We start from the raw sequence: 16,576 nt of genomic DNA, 5'->3' as shown, positions 1-16,576 counted from the left end.
TATATATATATATACATATTGGTGCAGTAATTTTTCTTACGTTTCTTACGTACAGAATTTTCCCACCGATGTAAATTACAAGCCGCGACTGTTTGATAAAGTTCAAGCGAGCGATCCAAAGCTCCCGGCCGCCTATATATATACATATTGGTGCAGTAATTACAAAAAAATTTCTTACGTACAGAATTTTCCCACCGATGTAAATTACAAGCCGCGACTGTTTGATAAAGTTCAAGCGAGCGATCCAAAGCAGAAAAAAGTCCCGGCCGCGCCTTTGATCATGTCGCTGATTTTAACAGTCTCTGTCAGTCACGTCAAACTATGTAGTAACTCGTGGTAGAATCCCGGCGCCGGAGCAGTTTCCGTCTCCTGTAATTCGCATCTCTCATTATGATGCTCGTCCCGTCTTGTAATACGAGGTCTCTCGACTGCGAATCGAGCGGTCGTTAGATAGGTAGGTAGGTGACCTCGTCTAGGACCTCGGAACCCTCGGTTCGTAATCCCGGAATGAAACTTGCCGCAGTTACCTTGGCACCGTTGGGTTATCGTGACGCGGCGCCTCGAAGCGGAAGAGATACAGGACGAGACGGCGGGACCCTGAGACCTTGAGAGGAATGTCCGATTAAATGACGTCTGAGTCTGTACGGTGCAGCGCGTTGCGCTTCGCCAAAGCGATACCTGGGCACGGTTTAACTTTCGACCGAGTTATCCGATATAAAGTTGGTCTCGGAATCGTGCACGTTTCCGCTGCTAATTTTGAACGCGATAGTTCTCGGTCTAGCCTGCCGATATCAGCGCAGCCGATTATCACCATGAAAGAGAGAGAGAGAATTAAGAAAATGATATACATGGACGGCGTGATTATAATAATTGGCAATAGAAAAAATAATTATAATTTTGTCAGACAATTTTTAGATTGCTCATTGAAATCTCAGCCTGTCACATACGCGGTATATTTAAGAATTAATAATGTAGCGCTACTGAAAGCTGTACTATTAGGGAAAATCGTAAGAAATATTAATAGAGAATAATAATTTTCTACCAAAATGACACTTTGATATTTCAATAATTTTTCAACTGTTCGCTAAGAATATGACAAAACATGATAAAAAATTCTTCTATAAGTATATTTGTATCTATTTTATATTATCAGCTTTTTCCATTTTCAAAATAATAGAGGTAACATGAGAGAGATGAGAGGGAGAGACTAAATAATTAACGAATTAATTAATAAAATTGTGGTAAAGCAGTAACATACCAATGTCGATATCGATCGTGATAAGCGAGTCAACGACTTCTCGCGAAACGTTAATTCGTACCTGATGCAGTTTAGCTATTCCCTATGCTTGTGTTATGTGCGGTGACCGATATTCCGTGTAAACGAATGCGAACTGTTTATATAGATGAAAATCGTTACATTTTCAACGCCAATATAGGCGGGCGCCTATTGTGAAAACGTCACGCCGCTCGTTTCAGTAAAGCTGATGAGTTATTAAATGTCCAGGTGTTATTTCGCTAATTACGAACATAATCACGTGACAAATGTCACGATAAATGAAATTTCCCGAGTGTGTAATAACAGATTCCGTACAATCACGCGCTTGCGGATTTACATGTTTCCGCAGTCGGCAGTGATCAAACAGTCTCTCAATTGAAGAGACAAGTTAACGATAATAACGATATGCAATATTTATGATATCTTATTGATTTTGTGAGATTAAACGGATCAATATAGCAGCAAGTTTAAATACAGATACTTTCTCTGGAAAAGTTCTTTAGAAATTTATTCTCGTACAAACAATGAAAAATACAAACCATATACAAAATCGAAAAAACATTATATATTATACTATGATTTGATTTTCTAGGAATATTAAAAGCTGTGTACAAATATGTAAAACGAAATCGAAAGTAAAAGCATGTTTAATGCTACGTATCTTATTAAAATGATCCTGTCACAGATTATTATTTTTTTAAGAATTCTTTTGTTTATTCTTTCGATTAGTTGCCAATCAAGATGTTACGTGCCATTTTATTTCATTTCATATATCGTTTCACGATGAATTAACTCTAGTAGCGCCGCGCCTCTCACTGCACCAAATAAGACCACGACGAATCGCGCGTTCTAGAAACGAAGGAAGGATAATCCGTTTGAAATTAACCTTATATCATCCTCTCCCTCCTAATCCAGATCGAACATTATATATTATACTATGATTTGATTTTCTAGGAATATTAAAAGCTGTGTACAAATATGTAAAACGAAATCGAAAGTAAAAGCATGTTTAATGCTACGTATCTTATTAAAATGATCCTGTCACAGATTATTATTTTTTTAAGAATTCTTTTGTTTACTCTTTCGATTAGTTGCCAATCAAGATGTTACGTGCCATTTTATTTCATTTCATATATCGTTTCACGATGAATTAACTCTAGTAGCGCCGCGCCTCTCACTGCACCAAATAAGACCACGACGAATCGCGCGTTCTAGAAACGAAGGAAGGATAATCCGTTTGAAATTAACCTTATATCATCCTCTCCCTCCTAATCCAGATCGGAGAAGAGGCTCATAAAATAGACGATCGAATGCAATCGAGAGAGATCGTAATATCTTCGCCAGATATCCGTCCAAGAAACGACTAGTCATGGGGCAGCGACCTTTTCCCTCGCTCTGCGAGGGGTCGAAGGTCACTGGATCGATTTACTTCTCCTTTGAAAATAGCCAAATCGTCGGAGGCCTCGGCCGGAACCGAGGCGCTTCGTCTCGTCGAGGTAATGGATGTTTACCCGTCACGTGACAATGTCCGTCGTCGTACTACGCCCCGGGCTGCCGGAAATGACGGTCATCGTTGCTTCTCGGGAAATCGTGGAAAACTGCTTTTCTGGTAAAAAAAAGAAAAGAGTCTAAACAAGGGTTCGCTCGAGAGCTCCGGATGCCACCGCATAGGAGAACCTCATGTAATTACCAGCCGACGAACTAACTAATTGCACTTAAACAATTAAGGAACGTGACTCAGTGCTTGGAATCTCCTGGAGGACACGTTAGACGTATGTATGGCGAGGAGAAACACCTTATCCGTCGGCTATCTTATCCCATTATGCTCGGTTGAGCCCTAGGCTCTCATCCATTACGGGCAGCTCCGTCCAGGGACAATTCGGGAGGAATTTAGGATCTAGACGCTGAAACCTATTCTCGATATTTTGATTGCTATTCTTTTAAAATTCTACGCTCGCTGATGAAGTCATTAAAATGTATATCAGCAATTTTCTAGCTCCCGGACAACAATGCTTTTTGTGGTACAGTAATATTTTATAAATATGTATCAAAGAGGGAGGTTTCGGAAATCAATTGTCAGTTTGACAAAGAGATCGGAATATATTTTACCTTTCGATTTTTTAACGCTTGTGCATGTATTCATTGTTTAACAATACAAGGACAATTCGGCGCAACGTAACATTAAAATGGAGACGCGATTAAAGCCGGAGATATTATGGCAATTATAAATTTCGGCCGCATCAATATTCATTTTAGCGAATAACGATAGCGTAAGATCTATTTTATAGCGGCCGATAAATCCTTTATATTGATCAATATGGCGCCATCGGTCTCGCATTAAATAACAATATTTACGATCAAACGTACCGCGGCAATAAAGATTAAACAATCGGAATGGGCAGGCCGAGGAAGCCTTTATCTCTCATTCAAAATTTCGAAAGCCAAATTGCGTGGCGCGAGCGGCCCCCGGCGCTATTAATGCGCGTACGTACATAATCTATAAATCGCATGTATTTAATGAATTTTTCGTTAATATCGGCAATTCAATCTGCAAATAGAGCCGGGGCTCGTTTTGTCGTGTGGCACAATTTAAATTTATAACTCGCCTCCCTGCGCTCTGACGTATCGTGTACCGCATTGGTTGTTTGCACGCGTTGGATGCGTGTACGAATATACGTACGCTTTCGACTACGTGGGCTTTCGATGTCGTATCCATTACATTGCGGTGCTTGGCCGTCATGAAAAATATTGACGATTTTTATCGTGGATGTCTCTCTGACGAGAGAAGGGAACGGGGGGATGCACGTCTACTAATTGAGGAAAACAAAAAGAGATTGATTATAGATAAATGACCATGATAAAATATCAATTATCGCTATTGATCGGTTTTTGTTATATCTTTTGTTTATAATATTTACGTATCTTATATATATTTATGTATCTTATATCTTATATATATCTTTTTAACGTGCTATAAAAAGCTACGCGCGCGACTTTAACTAAATTTAAATTTTTAATAAATATTTTTAATAGCTTTGTTTTTAAAGCAAGTTAATTACATTATTTTACAATTATGTGGGAATATTTTTAAACAGAAAATAAAGTTCTTACGTTCTTTATAGAATTTATTAGAAGTCATTAAATTAAGAAGATTTTTGTATTACGTCATCACATATAACTTTGAAAAGGCTTTATTCTTATACTGCAGGTTATATATTATCGTGGTATAATACTCGCATAGGATTATTGTTGTATTAATCGCACGTTATGAGATGCAAGCAATTTTCGTGCTTGCAGGATAATCTTGCCAACTTAGGCAATTACACACAAAGGGTAAAATTAACCGCGTGTCATCCTCGCCTTAATTAAATTACTTCCCTAAGATTAATCACTTTGTCTACATCTTCTACACTGCTTAATACATCATCTGAGCTAATTCGAAGTCTTAAATGATGTTCATTGTTAAATAAAGATCGCTTTATATTAAGCATAAAGGAAAACAGTTGGTTATACTTTTCTGATCAAAAGATCGGAAAGATGAAAAATCTATAATAATAATATTATCTCAGAGATAAAGCTATGTCTTTATAAATAATTAATAATTAAGATATAGGGTAAAACGATTAAATAAAATTTGACTAAATTGGTTTGGATAAAAATTTTCTGAAATTATCTTTTAGTAATTAAGAGAACAAAATATTGCATGCTTAAAATCGGATATTAATATTCAGCTATAATGAAAGATCAGGACAAAAGAGATTTTCATTATCTGTCTCTTTCCCCTCTCTCGCTTTCATTATAATATACATAGACATATTGTCTGACCAAATTACTTTGCTTATTCTTAGTTAATTAAGATATAATCAAATCATTGATGCAAATATAAAATAACATTATGAAGGACTATTCATACGCTATCAATGAATCTATAGTGCTTTGTACCGGTGCCCATCGGTGCGTATTCGCCAATTTTTTTACGCGATCCTGTTTCTCGCTGAACTGGCGAAATATCCAGCCGAAACCATGAGCTACGATCGCGCACGGTGTTTATGACATTGGCTCGTCGATGACAATTTATTATTACGAGCGACCACTGCCATTGCGTGTAATCTGCGTCACGTTTTACAATTTACCGGTCTTCTGTGTGTCTCTCTCTCTCTCTGTCTTTCTCTCTCTTTCTCTTTAATTTTCTCTATCTCTCTTTCTGCGTTATCCGAAACCCCCTCCGTTCCAACTTCCAATGCCCGGCGGCGAAACATGGCTCTCGCGTATAAGCGCAAACCCTTTAATTACGCTTTTATCTGATGCATAGCGTAATGATGTTGCAAGTAGAATCGCGATGTATAACGCGACCGATGCGATGCTTGGCCGCGCACGGGGATAATCGTGTATGACACGCGCGCGCGTGTAACGTGTAACGCGAGCCCAAGGGCGATGAAACGGGCGAGAAGAGGGCGACGTGTCGAAATTAAGGGCTCTCGCGACATCCAGAAGCGACGACGAAACAAACCCCTTTATCGGGCGAGACCTCGAGCTGGAATTAACTCGGAAATCGGTTATGTGTCCATCGGCTGAGTAAAGAAAGATTACGTTACGTTAGAGTATAATATCTGATTGACGGAAACATTTCTGTTCCGTTGTATACATGACGCGTTGTTTGCGAGCATTTTATTGTTCGCTCAAAGGCTAAGAAAATTGAGGAATTGTATCTGTGTCCACTCGCAACATTTATGAGGTTAATATTAATACGAAAATAGCAAGAATTTATATTAGTAGACAATTGTTAAAATGACGTTAAAATAAACTTCTGGGAAATATGACAGCTCCATATTGAAAAAAGCTTGACAACATCTAGATACTTATTTAATACGAACGTTAAATATCGGCGACGATCCAGTTATCGGTGACCGTCGGTGTGTGTATTGCTTCATAAAAAGATTTAACACAGATTAACGATACAATGATTACGTTTACACGTCACTCTTAATCAGGTTTAATACATCCGTAATTCTAAAACTGGCCAATCCACACAGTCATTCCATTCTCAGAGGAATAGTCGTGATTGGTCAGTTTTAAAACTACAAATGTTATTAAACCCGATTAAGGATGATGTGACGTATAGTGTGTATTCAGTTTTATGCTATATTATTTATTGTTCTTTATTTTAGATAATCCTATCAATTAATAAAAAATTGGTAAATTAATGTATATCCATACTGTAGATAATCGATATTTCATATCACACAGTATTAATAATTTGCAGCTTCGTAGTTAATTCAATAATATACATTAGTTATATATATTAAATTAACCTCATTTCACGTGAGTCACAATTTACAAAAGTTCTCATATCAAAAATATCTTTATTTCGCATTGTTTAATAAAAAATTATTAGAGTACCAAATCTTCTATAACAAAATAGTCGCGTTTTTCTTGCTTCAAGTTATTCTCCCTCCCTTATTTTTTCTTATCTTATTTCTTGTATCTTTGCGTTAAGCTCCGTAACAGGTGTAACTCATGTGCCACAATATTGTGTCTCTGTACCATGATAAAGCTAAAAAAGTTGAAAACATAACTATCTTTTATTCTAGTAAATTTAACTTTGTCGTTATCCTCATGTTTTTTGTTTTTCATAATAAAAAAATCGGTTAATGTTTTTACGTTTCAAAATATTTTATTTATCACTCTCGGATATCATTTTTAACAACGATAACTGCAAAATAAAATAGCGAAAATATACTTTGTTTACATACAAAAATATACTCTCCTACAAATCCAAAATAAAATAAAAATTTAAGCTTTAAAATATGTGTCTGCAAGATAATTCTGTATAAAAAAAATATATTTACTATATTTTAAACGATTTTTATTTAATCATCTCCAATCTTTTCCCTTTTACTTATATTGAATATATTAAATACGAGTGAATTAGTGATATAAATAATATTGCTTTAGATCGTTGGTCAAGAACAATATCCCAGTAGAAACAATATCCCAGTAGAAGTCTGAGAATATGCTTCTTAATTATCATTGTGGCGTAATACTATTGGGCTCGCAAGAAATAACTGTGCACGAGTATTGATCGCTCTCGCTATACCTGGAAGAACCAATAACTGCTGCTCACCACTGGTTGAATGACCACACAATCTAAAATATTTTATTTTTAATTTTTCTGTTCCTTATCTGACTCCATTTCTTGCTCTTTCTGTCGTGGAAAAAGTGCAATATTATTTATCTTAATTACTTATTTTAGTTATAAGAAAAAGTATACAAAAAAAATTTTTCTTTTTCTCTTTTGGATTTATCTAATTTTTATTTTTACAAGAAAAATATTTTTTTTTTGGATGGCTTTATCGCTTCCCACGGGTTTTCAATCATACATACGTAGAAAAATTTTACAAAACGTTCGCATATGTCGGACATGTGTCGTCAACGGTATTGGGCTTTGCTTTTACGGAAGACTGCTCTATACGAAACTGATTCTTCCGCAGTCTCTACAAATCCTTCGGTTCAGAAGGAAACATCTTTCCCGCTTACGTTTCTCCTGATCTCTGTTTTCCCAGCGTGGTAACAAGGACAAGTCGTTCCTCGTTAAGAGGAAAGCCCTAAAAGTGGAGGGGTTTTGAAACGACCAATGAAGCCGGTATTCGCGAAATCCTTGGCGAAAGATCGCTTTTATTTTACCTTTTTCATACATTGTTTTCGACTCTTGCTATTTTCCGCTTCTTTTTCGATCTCTATTATATTAATCCGCCAACGTTTGTTTTTTTTCCAATGTAGATACATGTTGATTACTTTGTTTAGCAACACGTAGTACCAAACATATTTCAAAAGCTTTTTGGTAAAAATAATATCGGCGGAAATCTATATATAATTAAACATGAAAATAAATTCGCTTAAAATAAAATCCCTCGGGGAATTTAGCTTAACCCATCCCACACGGATATGCGATATATATCGTATTGTGTCGACCGGTATATTTATCAACACGATAACTTTCTCGAATTTATATTTTCGAAGAAGAAACAAATTACCCGTCAAGAGCAAAGCCAGATAAAATGCGCGACGCATATGAAGTACGCGTACTTGGCAGTTCTTTTCTTCGTAAAAATGCGAAGGCCGTGGCGGAGGCGGGATAAAGGTGTGAAGACTGCGTGATTTTCGTTCATCGGACAACGCGTCATCTGCATAATGCGTAGTTTGTCGATGGGGTTCCCATGTGTAGCGGTGCAGGTGTAACGGAGATGCAGATTTCACTTCGTGCGAAAGACGTGATATTCGTAGCACGCCTTGTCGTCCATTATCGCCTGCCCGAACACGTCTTTTTTTTTCTCGTGAGACGATCGCGGCATCTCCTGCCTTTCGCACCTTTTTGGCAAGCCCCTTTCGCCGTAGGTTACTCAAACAAAAGAGTGGACGCTCAAATATTTCAGGTCAATCGCGCGATAATAATCTCGGCATGCGAGAACCGGAAAAAAGATGACGCTCATTGAATTTTTTATCTCGATATCAAAATGTAAATTATATTGCGTTGGTAGACTAGCAGTATTTCATTATAAATATTAGATTGTAAATAATTATATAATGAAATAGTTGGTCTGAAGTTGCGGCCAGTAGTTTTTGAGAGTTACGGCAAAATATAAGTCATAAAGCGGCAATAAATTTTGATGTATGAGGTTTTTCGGCGAAAACGAAAACTCACACTAGCATATGGCGGCTAGTGTCGGAAGTGATATCCCAGGGAAACGTGGCGTAGGTTGATGTTAAACTTGATTTCGGCTTCGCGAAAGTTCGCCCGAGAGTTTGCTACTTCTCTAGGAGTAATTCATAACTTTTACCACGGCCCAGTTCAATAACGTCCGTTCTGCTAGCGGTTCATACTGATAATTCATTTTAAAACAGCTCATAACTAAAAGCCAAAGGAATACAGCGTCCGAGAACATTCAGCGCTAAATCAGAAAACTTCCGAACGCAAAAGGCGGGAATTTCGTAAAATTGCATTAGGGTAGTCATTTTCCTCTTCTGATTGCGGCCGAAGGGATTCTAGAAATTGCACGGAGTAATGGATATTCAAGAACGCTCGCTTATACCTCGACATACCTGGTCCCCTGGAAATTAAGAAAAACTTTGTCCGCCCGTAATTCCGGAAATCCGCGCCGATTCGCCGTTTCTCTCGTCTATTTCATTTCCCGTTGATCGTTCCGGAATGAAGGTGGAAAAATCGCATAGCGCCGCGAGATACAAACGGACGATGTGTCCGATGAACGGACTCGGGGTAGGAGGGACAGAATTTTCCTCTCCGACGAAAGACGGCGTGGTGTGTTCCGGCGATCGTAATAACTATTCTCTACCAACCGTAGAACGCCATCCACTTCGCGTAAACACCAGCATAAATTCCGAAACCCGTTCCCTCCCCGTTTGTCTGCCGCGTTACATTCCGACCGTCTCGCACCACCGTTAACCGTTACGGGACCATCGAAATGTTTCTCACCCTCTACTTAGCCATCCCGCTCGTTTCTTTCGGGCGAAACAAACGAACGGAGCGATTTTCCATTTCCCCGATCGATTTTGCCGATAATGGCGACAATAGTGGAAATAGCGAGAGCCATTAGTCCTGTGATTAATGATGCGCTTATGATCGAACAGGAGCTCGATGTTCGCCTCTTCAGCTTGCTACAGGGGAGATTTTAGGAATCTGGATTCTTTCGCCGCACCCATGGCTGAAAAGAGCGATATTATTGTGACTCTGCGAAAATCGCAGTAATAAGAGACACAGGACCATTATTCACTCGGATGTCTTAGCGGGCGAGTGATTTGCGAGCACAATAGGCGGTGGGAGGCGAAATGTCGAGCAAATGTCGAGATTATTTGTTAAACGACACGATAAGAGCACATGGGTAAATCGCGCGACGTTCCTACCGAAATGCATATAGTTTGAATGGGTATTTCATCGTGTTTTCTCATAGCAATCCGCTTACAAAAATTTCGATAATCACGAAAATCAAGGAAAACGCTACATTTTTTCTGTTACATGTTCTTCATACGATAATATTTTTTTTTAACGCGCGAATAGTTAGGTATTAATAAAATATTATTAAGAAACAGATTATCGTAAAATATTAATAAGTTCAACAGAATATATAAATAAAGTTGCGAGTAATTATACAATGGAAATAAGATCGCATATCAAAAGAGAACGAGGCAACAACTAGCAAACGTATTATTTATAAACTCGACATAAATGAAAAAACTCTGTAGAAACATAAACAACAAGAAAGAGAGACATGTTGGGGAGAGGGATACCCTTTTCTCGGTTGTATATCGATTACTTCCGCCGTCGTCATTAAAGCGGGAATTAAACGAGTTATCAAAGTACCGATAGGGCGTGTAATTAAGATATTCCGAATTGGAGTTCGCCGCTCTCTCAAATTCCGCGGTATAATCGATTGCCTTTGTAGCACCTGTCAAACGACGACGTAAAACCCGATTTTCGGATTACGCGATCCTATTGAGAGATACGAGAGCGTCGGTGGTCGGGAAGACGAGTAGGAGGACGATGTGACTGACAGGCTTCATGGTTTATTCGACAAGTCGAAGAGTACATAGGGAAGCCTATAACATCGTATCCAGCTTACGCTTTGGGTTAACAGCCTGGGTGTCCGACGATGTACCATGATGCATGACGCGGTGTCGAGTTCCAATTCGCCGGGCATCCATGAAAGCAGGCTCTGTGCTCGATGTAAAATATCGGCGATTCGGGATGAAACGAAGCGCGCGCATCGTGCCCTCGTGTGTGCATGTAGTAGATGAGGACCGCCGATTGCGCCTCTTTGAACGATTACCTTTAACTCGATACGTAAATGAACGGTTTTTACGGCCAGCTAACACGTGCACACATTGTGTTAATACGAAAAATATTACGTTATAGATTAACGATGATTGAGTGCGGAATAAAGAAAGTGAACAAAATATATTAGCTGATTTCGAAAAATCGAGGACACATTAATTCTATAGATATTTATCTTTGAAAATAAAAAACCAATATGTATTTGGTATAACGCGATTGAAACCAAGAATGTTCATATTTTAATTGTTTTTATTCTTACAATTAGTTCGATATTCTATCCTGTATCTCTCGAAATATTTTTAGCTTCGCCGGGGCGTCTTCGATCAATGACCCGAGAATCGAATTCCGTTTCACTACGCTTCATAAAATTGATCAGGAACCAATCTGTCTCTTAAATAATATTTCTGTTTTTTTTTTGTGATTGTCTGAATACACTGTGGCGGAAAACGCGTAATCTGGTTTACATATTACCGGTAACGGTCAATATTTACTTGCGCATATATTAGATAAATATTGTATCAATTAAAATATATAATTTTATCAAGAACGCGCGGAACATTGAACAAATAGTGATATCCGTCAATTATGGTTGACTTCGAATATCGATCTAATTAAAACGCATAAATGTTATTAAATATTTTTTATCATTGTGTATGAATTTACTGTGCCTTTGCATGGAATAAAATATCATTCGATATGATCATTGATCACTTTTTGATTCGTCGATTAATAATATAGTAATAAATTGCTGAGAGATTAGTGCGACATTCCTCATTTATCAGTCAATCATGTCAGTTATCAATGATTTTTATGCAATTATATCTTGCAAAGCGTGCAAGTGATAGAATATTTTGGACATAATGAAATTTTGTTGAATATTGCAATGGGTGATTCATAATTGCAAGAATTAAATTATTCTGTCTATAACGTTAGTATTTAACATTAATAAAAGACTGATATTCAAGTTCACTGATGTTAAGATATTAAATGAAAAACAAGTTAGAAAATAAAAAAATAACGATATGGATACTGCTTATATAGGGGCATGCTTAGATATTCAAAGCGGATTTAGGAAAGGTACCTTCCCGTAGATACCTTACTCGAGGATTAGGAAGTGATTTGCAGGCGATTGCCGATAGCGATGGAAACACGAAAGCCGGAATTTATCGTGATTGGAGCGAGTTCTCGTAGAGAGAGTCATGAAGCTTCGAGGGCGGTTATCTCGCGCATGCACTAGGTACGCATGAACTATCAGTTTTCATGAACACACTCCGCGTGACGTAAGTACGCGTGCTCTTATTTTACGAAGACATATTTATCGTTATGTGCACAGTATCTTCTTTCAACAAGTAAACACAGTCTTCGGAATCTATAAATTCACCGAGAATAATCTAAAATTTCATAATAAATAACTCTGGCAAAAGTAATCAGCTGTTTGACAAATTATTTTCCCACACGTTTAATTAAAAACTATTTGTCTGTTTTCTGAAATGAAATTTATTCTCCAACAGCAGTTTGATTCCTCGATACGCAAGAATTCCCCCTCTCTCCTCTCTCCCACCGTGAAGCCTCATTAGAATTAGTAAGAGCGTAACGACCCTGGCATTCCGTCCTATCGCCAACTTTCGTTCTCTCGTTTCATCGAAAATCTTACGTTCACGCATCCGCGCCTGGACCGCGCGGCGACTCATTAGCCGCGCCGGTAAATCATAGTCGTTCTCCGCGATATAGACGGTAGGAAAGAACGATGTGTATGTGTGTGTGTGTGTGTGGGAGCGAAACACGCGAGATAGTGCGAGCGGGAGAGGAAGATAGCAGAGACGAGACGGGGTCCAGGACGGGACGTACGGCGCGAGCGTGCCCGAAGATGACCGAGCATGAACGGAGCGAGCCGAAACGACTCGCGAGGGTTCCTCGCGATATTCAATGGCTTCAGTACCGAGCCGCCGCGGGTCAGGGCTCGATGTGGCTTCGTCGCGGGGGAGATTCGTCGCCGATGCGTTTCAACGTCGTTACGCGCGACGCGAGTGATTCATGAATCAAAATTGGAGCGAGAGCGCACGGTGTCATCGTCACCCTATCGATCGACGATTGCGCGACGTGCTTCGCTAGTGCCGATCGATGACCTGGAAGTTACGATCCGCGAGAAACGCTACGGCATAATTGCATTTCACCGATATTTAAACGCGATCGCTTAAAATAAAGTTGGACGCGAGTGAATTTCGCACGCTTGGTTCACGGTTCTTCGATCGTGACATCGTCTTACGTTATCGATTCTTTTTTATGCTACTTTTGACCTCTTCGGTTTTCGCGCGCACTTAAGATCGTCTCTCGCGAGTGCACCCCTATCGCACGTGCTCGTTCGGTGCATTGCCGCGGGGCTGGGGAAGGAAGAGTAAGTGCGAAAAATCGAAACCCTCGATCGCGAACGCGAGCTGTGCTCCAAGTAAATATCACAGATCTGGTGGCTGTGTGTAACACTGTGTCCGGTTATAATCGACCGTTCCATTACAGCCGAAACTATTCGTCGCACTTGAATTGATACGTCGATATCGATACGTCGATCGTGATTAACTTGGTCAGCAATTTCGTACGCACCCGGGTGATCGCGCTCGATATTTGGCCGTTACTTGACGAGGTCATCGTGTCGGAACGTAAGGGTGAAATATAGCGGCGGAAAGTACAATCGGAGTAGTGTGGCAAAACGATGATTTGTTCTGCGATCGATAAGCGTCAGCGTTTCGAAATTTCCGACATTCCCATCACCTCAATAACCAGCAAGACGAAAAGAGCTTCGTAATTTATCATCGTAATTTATCAGAGAAAGGTTTCGATTAAACAATTTTATTTCTCACTCGATCACACCCGTGTATAGTTTAGGAGAAATTGAAATAATTTTTTTCCCCAAGTTATTTTCTCCGATTGAATCTTTTTATTTTTAAACAATATATTGCATGTATGTATGCTTGATTGGATGTTGCAGAAGAGAAAATACGGTTACGTCGGAAACGAACGTAGTAAATCCTCCAAGTGTTTCGAAAATTTATCAGACTCGCAACCTAGTTGCGCTTGGACGTGTATCGTACTGAAGTTTCGACAGCCGGAATTTCAGAGACAAGTCGAATCCACTTTGCAAGTTCAGTCGCGACCCGGCGAATATTTTATTCCATTCCGCAGAGGTTTACCGCGCGATCGAACGCATTAGTGGGACTCGCGACAGGGTATCGAGACGGAAACGCTCGGAATCCGAGGAAAGCGGCCTTTGAGTGGAGCTGCAATCCACCCTGCTATAGACAATAAAACTATAATCGCCACTCAGAGAAGCTGTCGGAAGAATCTCCGTTCCGTTACGTATTCGTTTACCCGATAAATCCAACAATCATCCACTCGTCCGACGCACGCCCGTGAAATTCTACAATTAAATTTACCTAACGCAGAAGAATGCATCGTTTATAATAAAAAAAAAAACAAAGCAAAACGATAACGAAACGAGCAAATAAAATTTCAACTACTCGCATTCTCCATTTTGAGAATCGCATTCCACATCGATTGGAAAATCTGATAGAGAGATCAATTGGACGCGCTTAAGTTGTACAACGGAAAGTTGCTTTAATTAGGAAGGAAGGATCTCTCACGAGATAAGGAGAACGAATATTGTGGCGTAAGATGGGGAACACCGAACGATCATAACATACGTTGTTAGAGGTCCCGTGTCTTGTTCTTGGGAGGCTCGAAAGACAAATAGTCGTCGTCTCATTAAATGACGACAGGTACGTGAGCGACAAGACAGATAGGGGGGGACGGCTCGTATCGGTTCACGTCGACGGCAGCAACGAAACGACGACGAGGAACGACGGACGATGTGGACGGCGGCGCAATGCAGCAGCAGCAGCAGCAGCAGAAGCAACAGCAACGGCAACGAGAGCGGCAACAGCGTCGGGGGTTGCAATTAGTGCCGGCTCGCTACGGCCGCGAGACTACGTAACGACTAAAGGAGGACGGAGGGTGCTACGCCGACCTCTAGGGGATCGAGGGTGTGTGTAGTGCGCGTGAAAGGGAGACAAAATGTGGTGGAGGTGGCGGTGGTGGAGTGTCGTGACGACGACGACGACGACGACGACGACGACGACGATGGTGATGATGCTGGTCTTGGGAGCCGCTACGGCGTACTCGCCATCGGTGGAACTATCCGATCTGGATAAGCCAAGTGAGTAATGCGCCCCTTTACGTTACTAGTTAGGTATAGTTAGGTATTTATGCGTTAATAGTAACCGATAGAGTTTGTAAAAGTATCATGATCGTATATTATTCACTGTAGATTATGTTAAAAATTATTTAATATCTATAAAAACGGAATAGAAAATCTTGTTTTTCGAAATATTAGTATTAATATTTTGGATGGCGAAGAGATAATACAATACTTTTCTGTATCAAAAGGATTAAGGTGTCCGCGGCGGTTTCGCGTAGCTCACGGGTCGAAGATCGTGACGCGACGAATTAAATCAAATCTTCACGGTCCCTCGTCACGAGGCTGTTGGGAACTTTAAACAGCGGATTATTACCATCGACCTCATCCTCGAGGAAGTTTCGCTCGACCGCGTTCAATTTCTCTCTTCCCCTCGTCGAAACTCGAGTATGGTGTTAGTCGATGAGGGGGATATAAATGGAAAGGTGCTTCTGAATATCATTAACGGCGTTCTCCGATGTCTCATAATTAATCGGGCATTTCGCACCCGCCGAAACTGTCCTTGAAACGTCACGATCGCTGTGTGCATCACACATGCCGCGATGCTATAACAGCTGTATTTAAAAATTAAAATAACATGTACGGCCGTGTTATTTTATCGCGGCAGTCGGATCTACAATGTAAATCATAATTGTAGGAATTTTAATCCGACTGGGGGTACGACCGCGCGAGGTCGATGCATATCATTAGCGATAGGAACACCGTTCTGTGATTAAAATCTCTCGCGCTATTACGTACGTAGTCGTAATTGTATTCATCGGACGACACATATACGTGGCTCTAAAGAGAGGGTAGAATAAAGAGAGAAAGCTTGAATTTTTTAAACAAGTTTTTAATTACTGAAATCTCTAACGGTCTTTGACATTATTTGACATTATCTAAATTTTAAATAATTTTTGAATATTTATTTGAAACTATCTTTGATTGTAATAAGCTCTTATTTTTTTAAATAAAATAAGGAATTTTCTAAAAATATGTTAGTTACGTTAATACTATCATTATTAGGATTAATCTTTACAAATTACTCAAGCGTATAACAATGTAATAAAGTCAAAGAAAATGTAAAAATTGTAAATGTCAAAGAGTATCTATATAAAAGGAAAGGAAGCGTTATTTAATCGTTGTTTAGCTGTCTGCGGACGATGAGCGATTCTATAGTAATTCAATATATGAAATAATAAACCTAAAAATACGATCATATATTTCC

The 16,576-nt window shown here is 39.4% G+C and overlaps 2 protein-coding genes across 2 annotated transcripts in view; one reads left to right on the top strand and one right to left on the bottom strand.

Annotated features, from left to right (window-relative positions):
- The window catches only part of LOC115234288, a 292,623-nt gene that overhangs the window by 80,827 nt on the left and 195,220 nt on the right, over positions 1 to 16,576 (bottom strand). The gene's annotated exons all lie outside the window — the stretch shown is intronic.
- Positions 13,064 to 16,576, top strand: part of LOC115234290 (hemicentin-1-like) — a 100,819-nt gene continuing 97,306 nt past the window's right edge. The window contains exon 1 of the mRNA XM_029805256.1: positions 13,064 to 15,330. Within this exon, the coding sequence (XP_029661116.1) occupies positions 15,189 to 15,330 (142 nt within the window). The 5' untranslated portion in view covers positions 13,064 to 15,188. The remainder of the gene's footprint in view (positions 15,331 to 16,576) is intronic.

Source organism: Formica exsecta, unplaced genomic scaffold, assembly GCF_003651465.1.
Source record: "Formica exsecta isolate Colony F162 unplaced genomic scaffold, ASM365146v1 scaffold2, whole genome shotgun sequence".
Taxonomy (NCBI): domain Eukaryota; kingdom Metazoa; phylum Arthropoda; class Insecta; order Hymenoptera; family Formicidae; genus Formica; species Formica exsecta.
The sequence above is the reverse complement of the archived record's forward strand: the minus strand, read 5'-3'. Positions and strand labels throughout refer to the sequence as shown.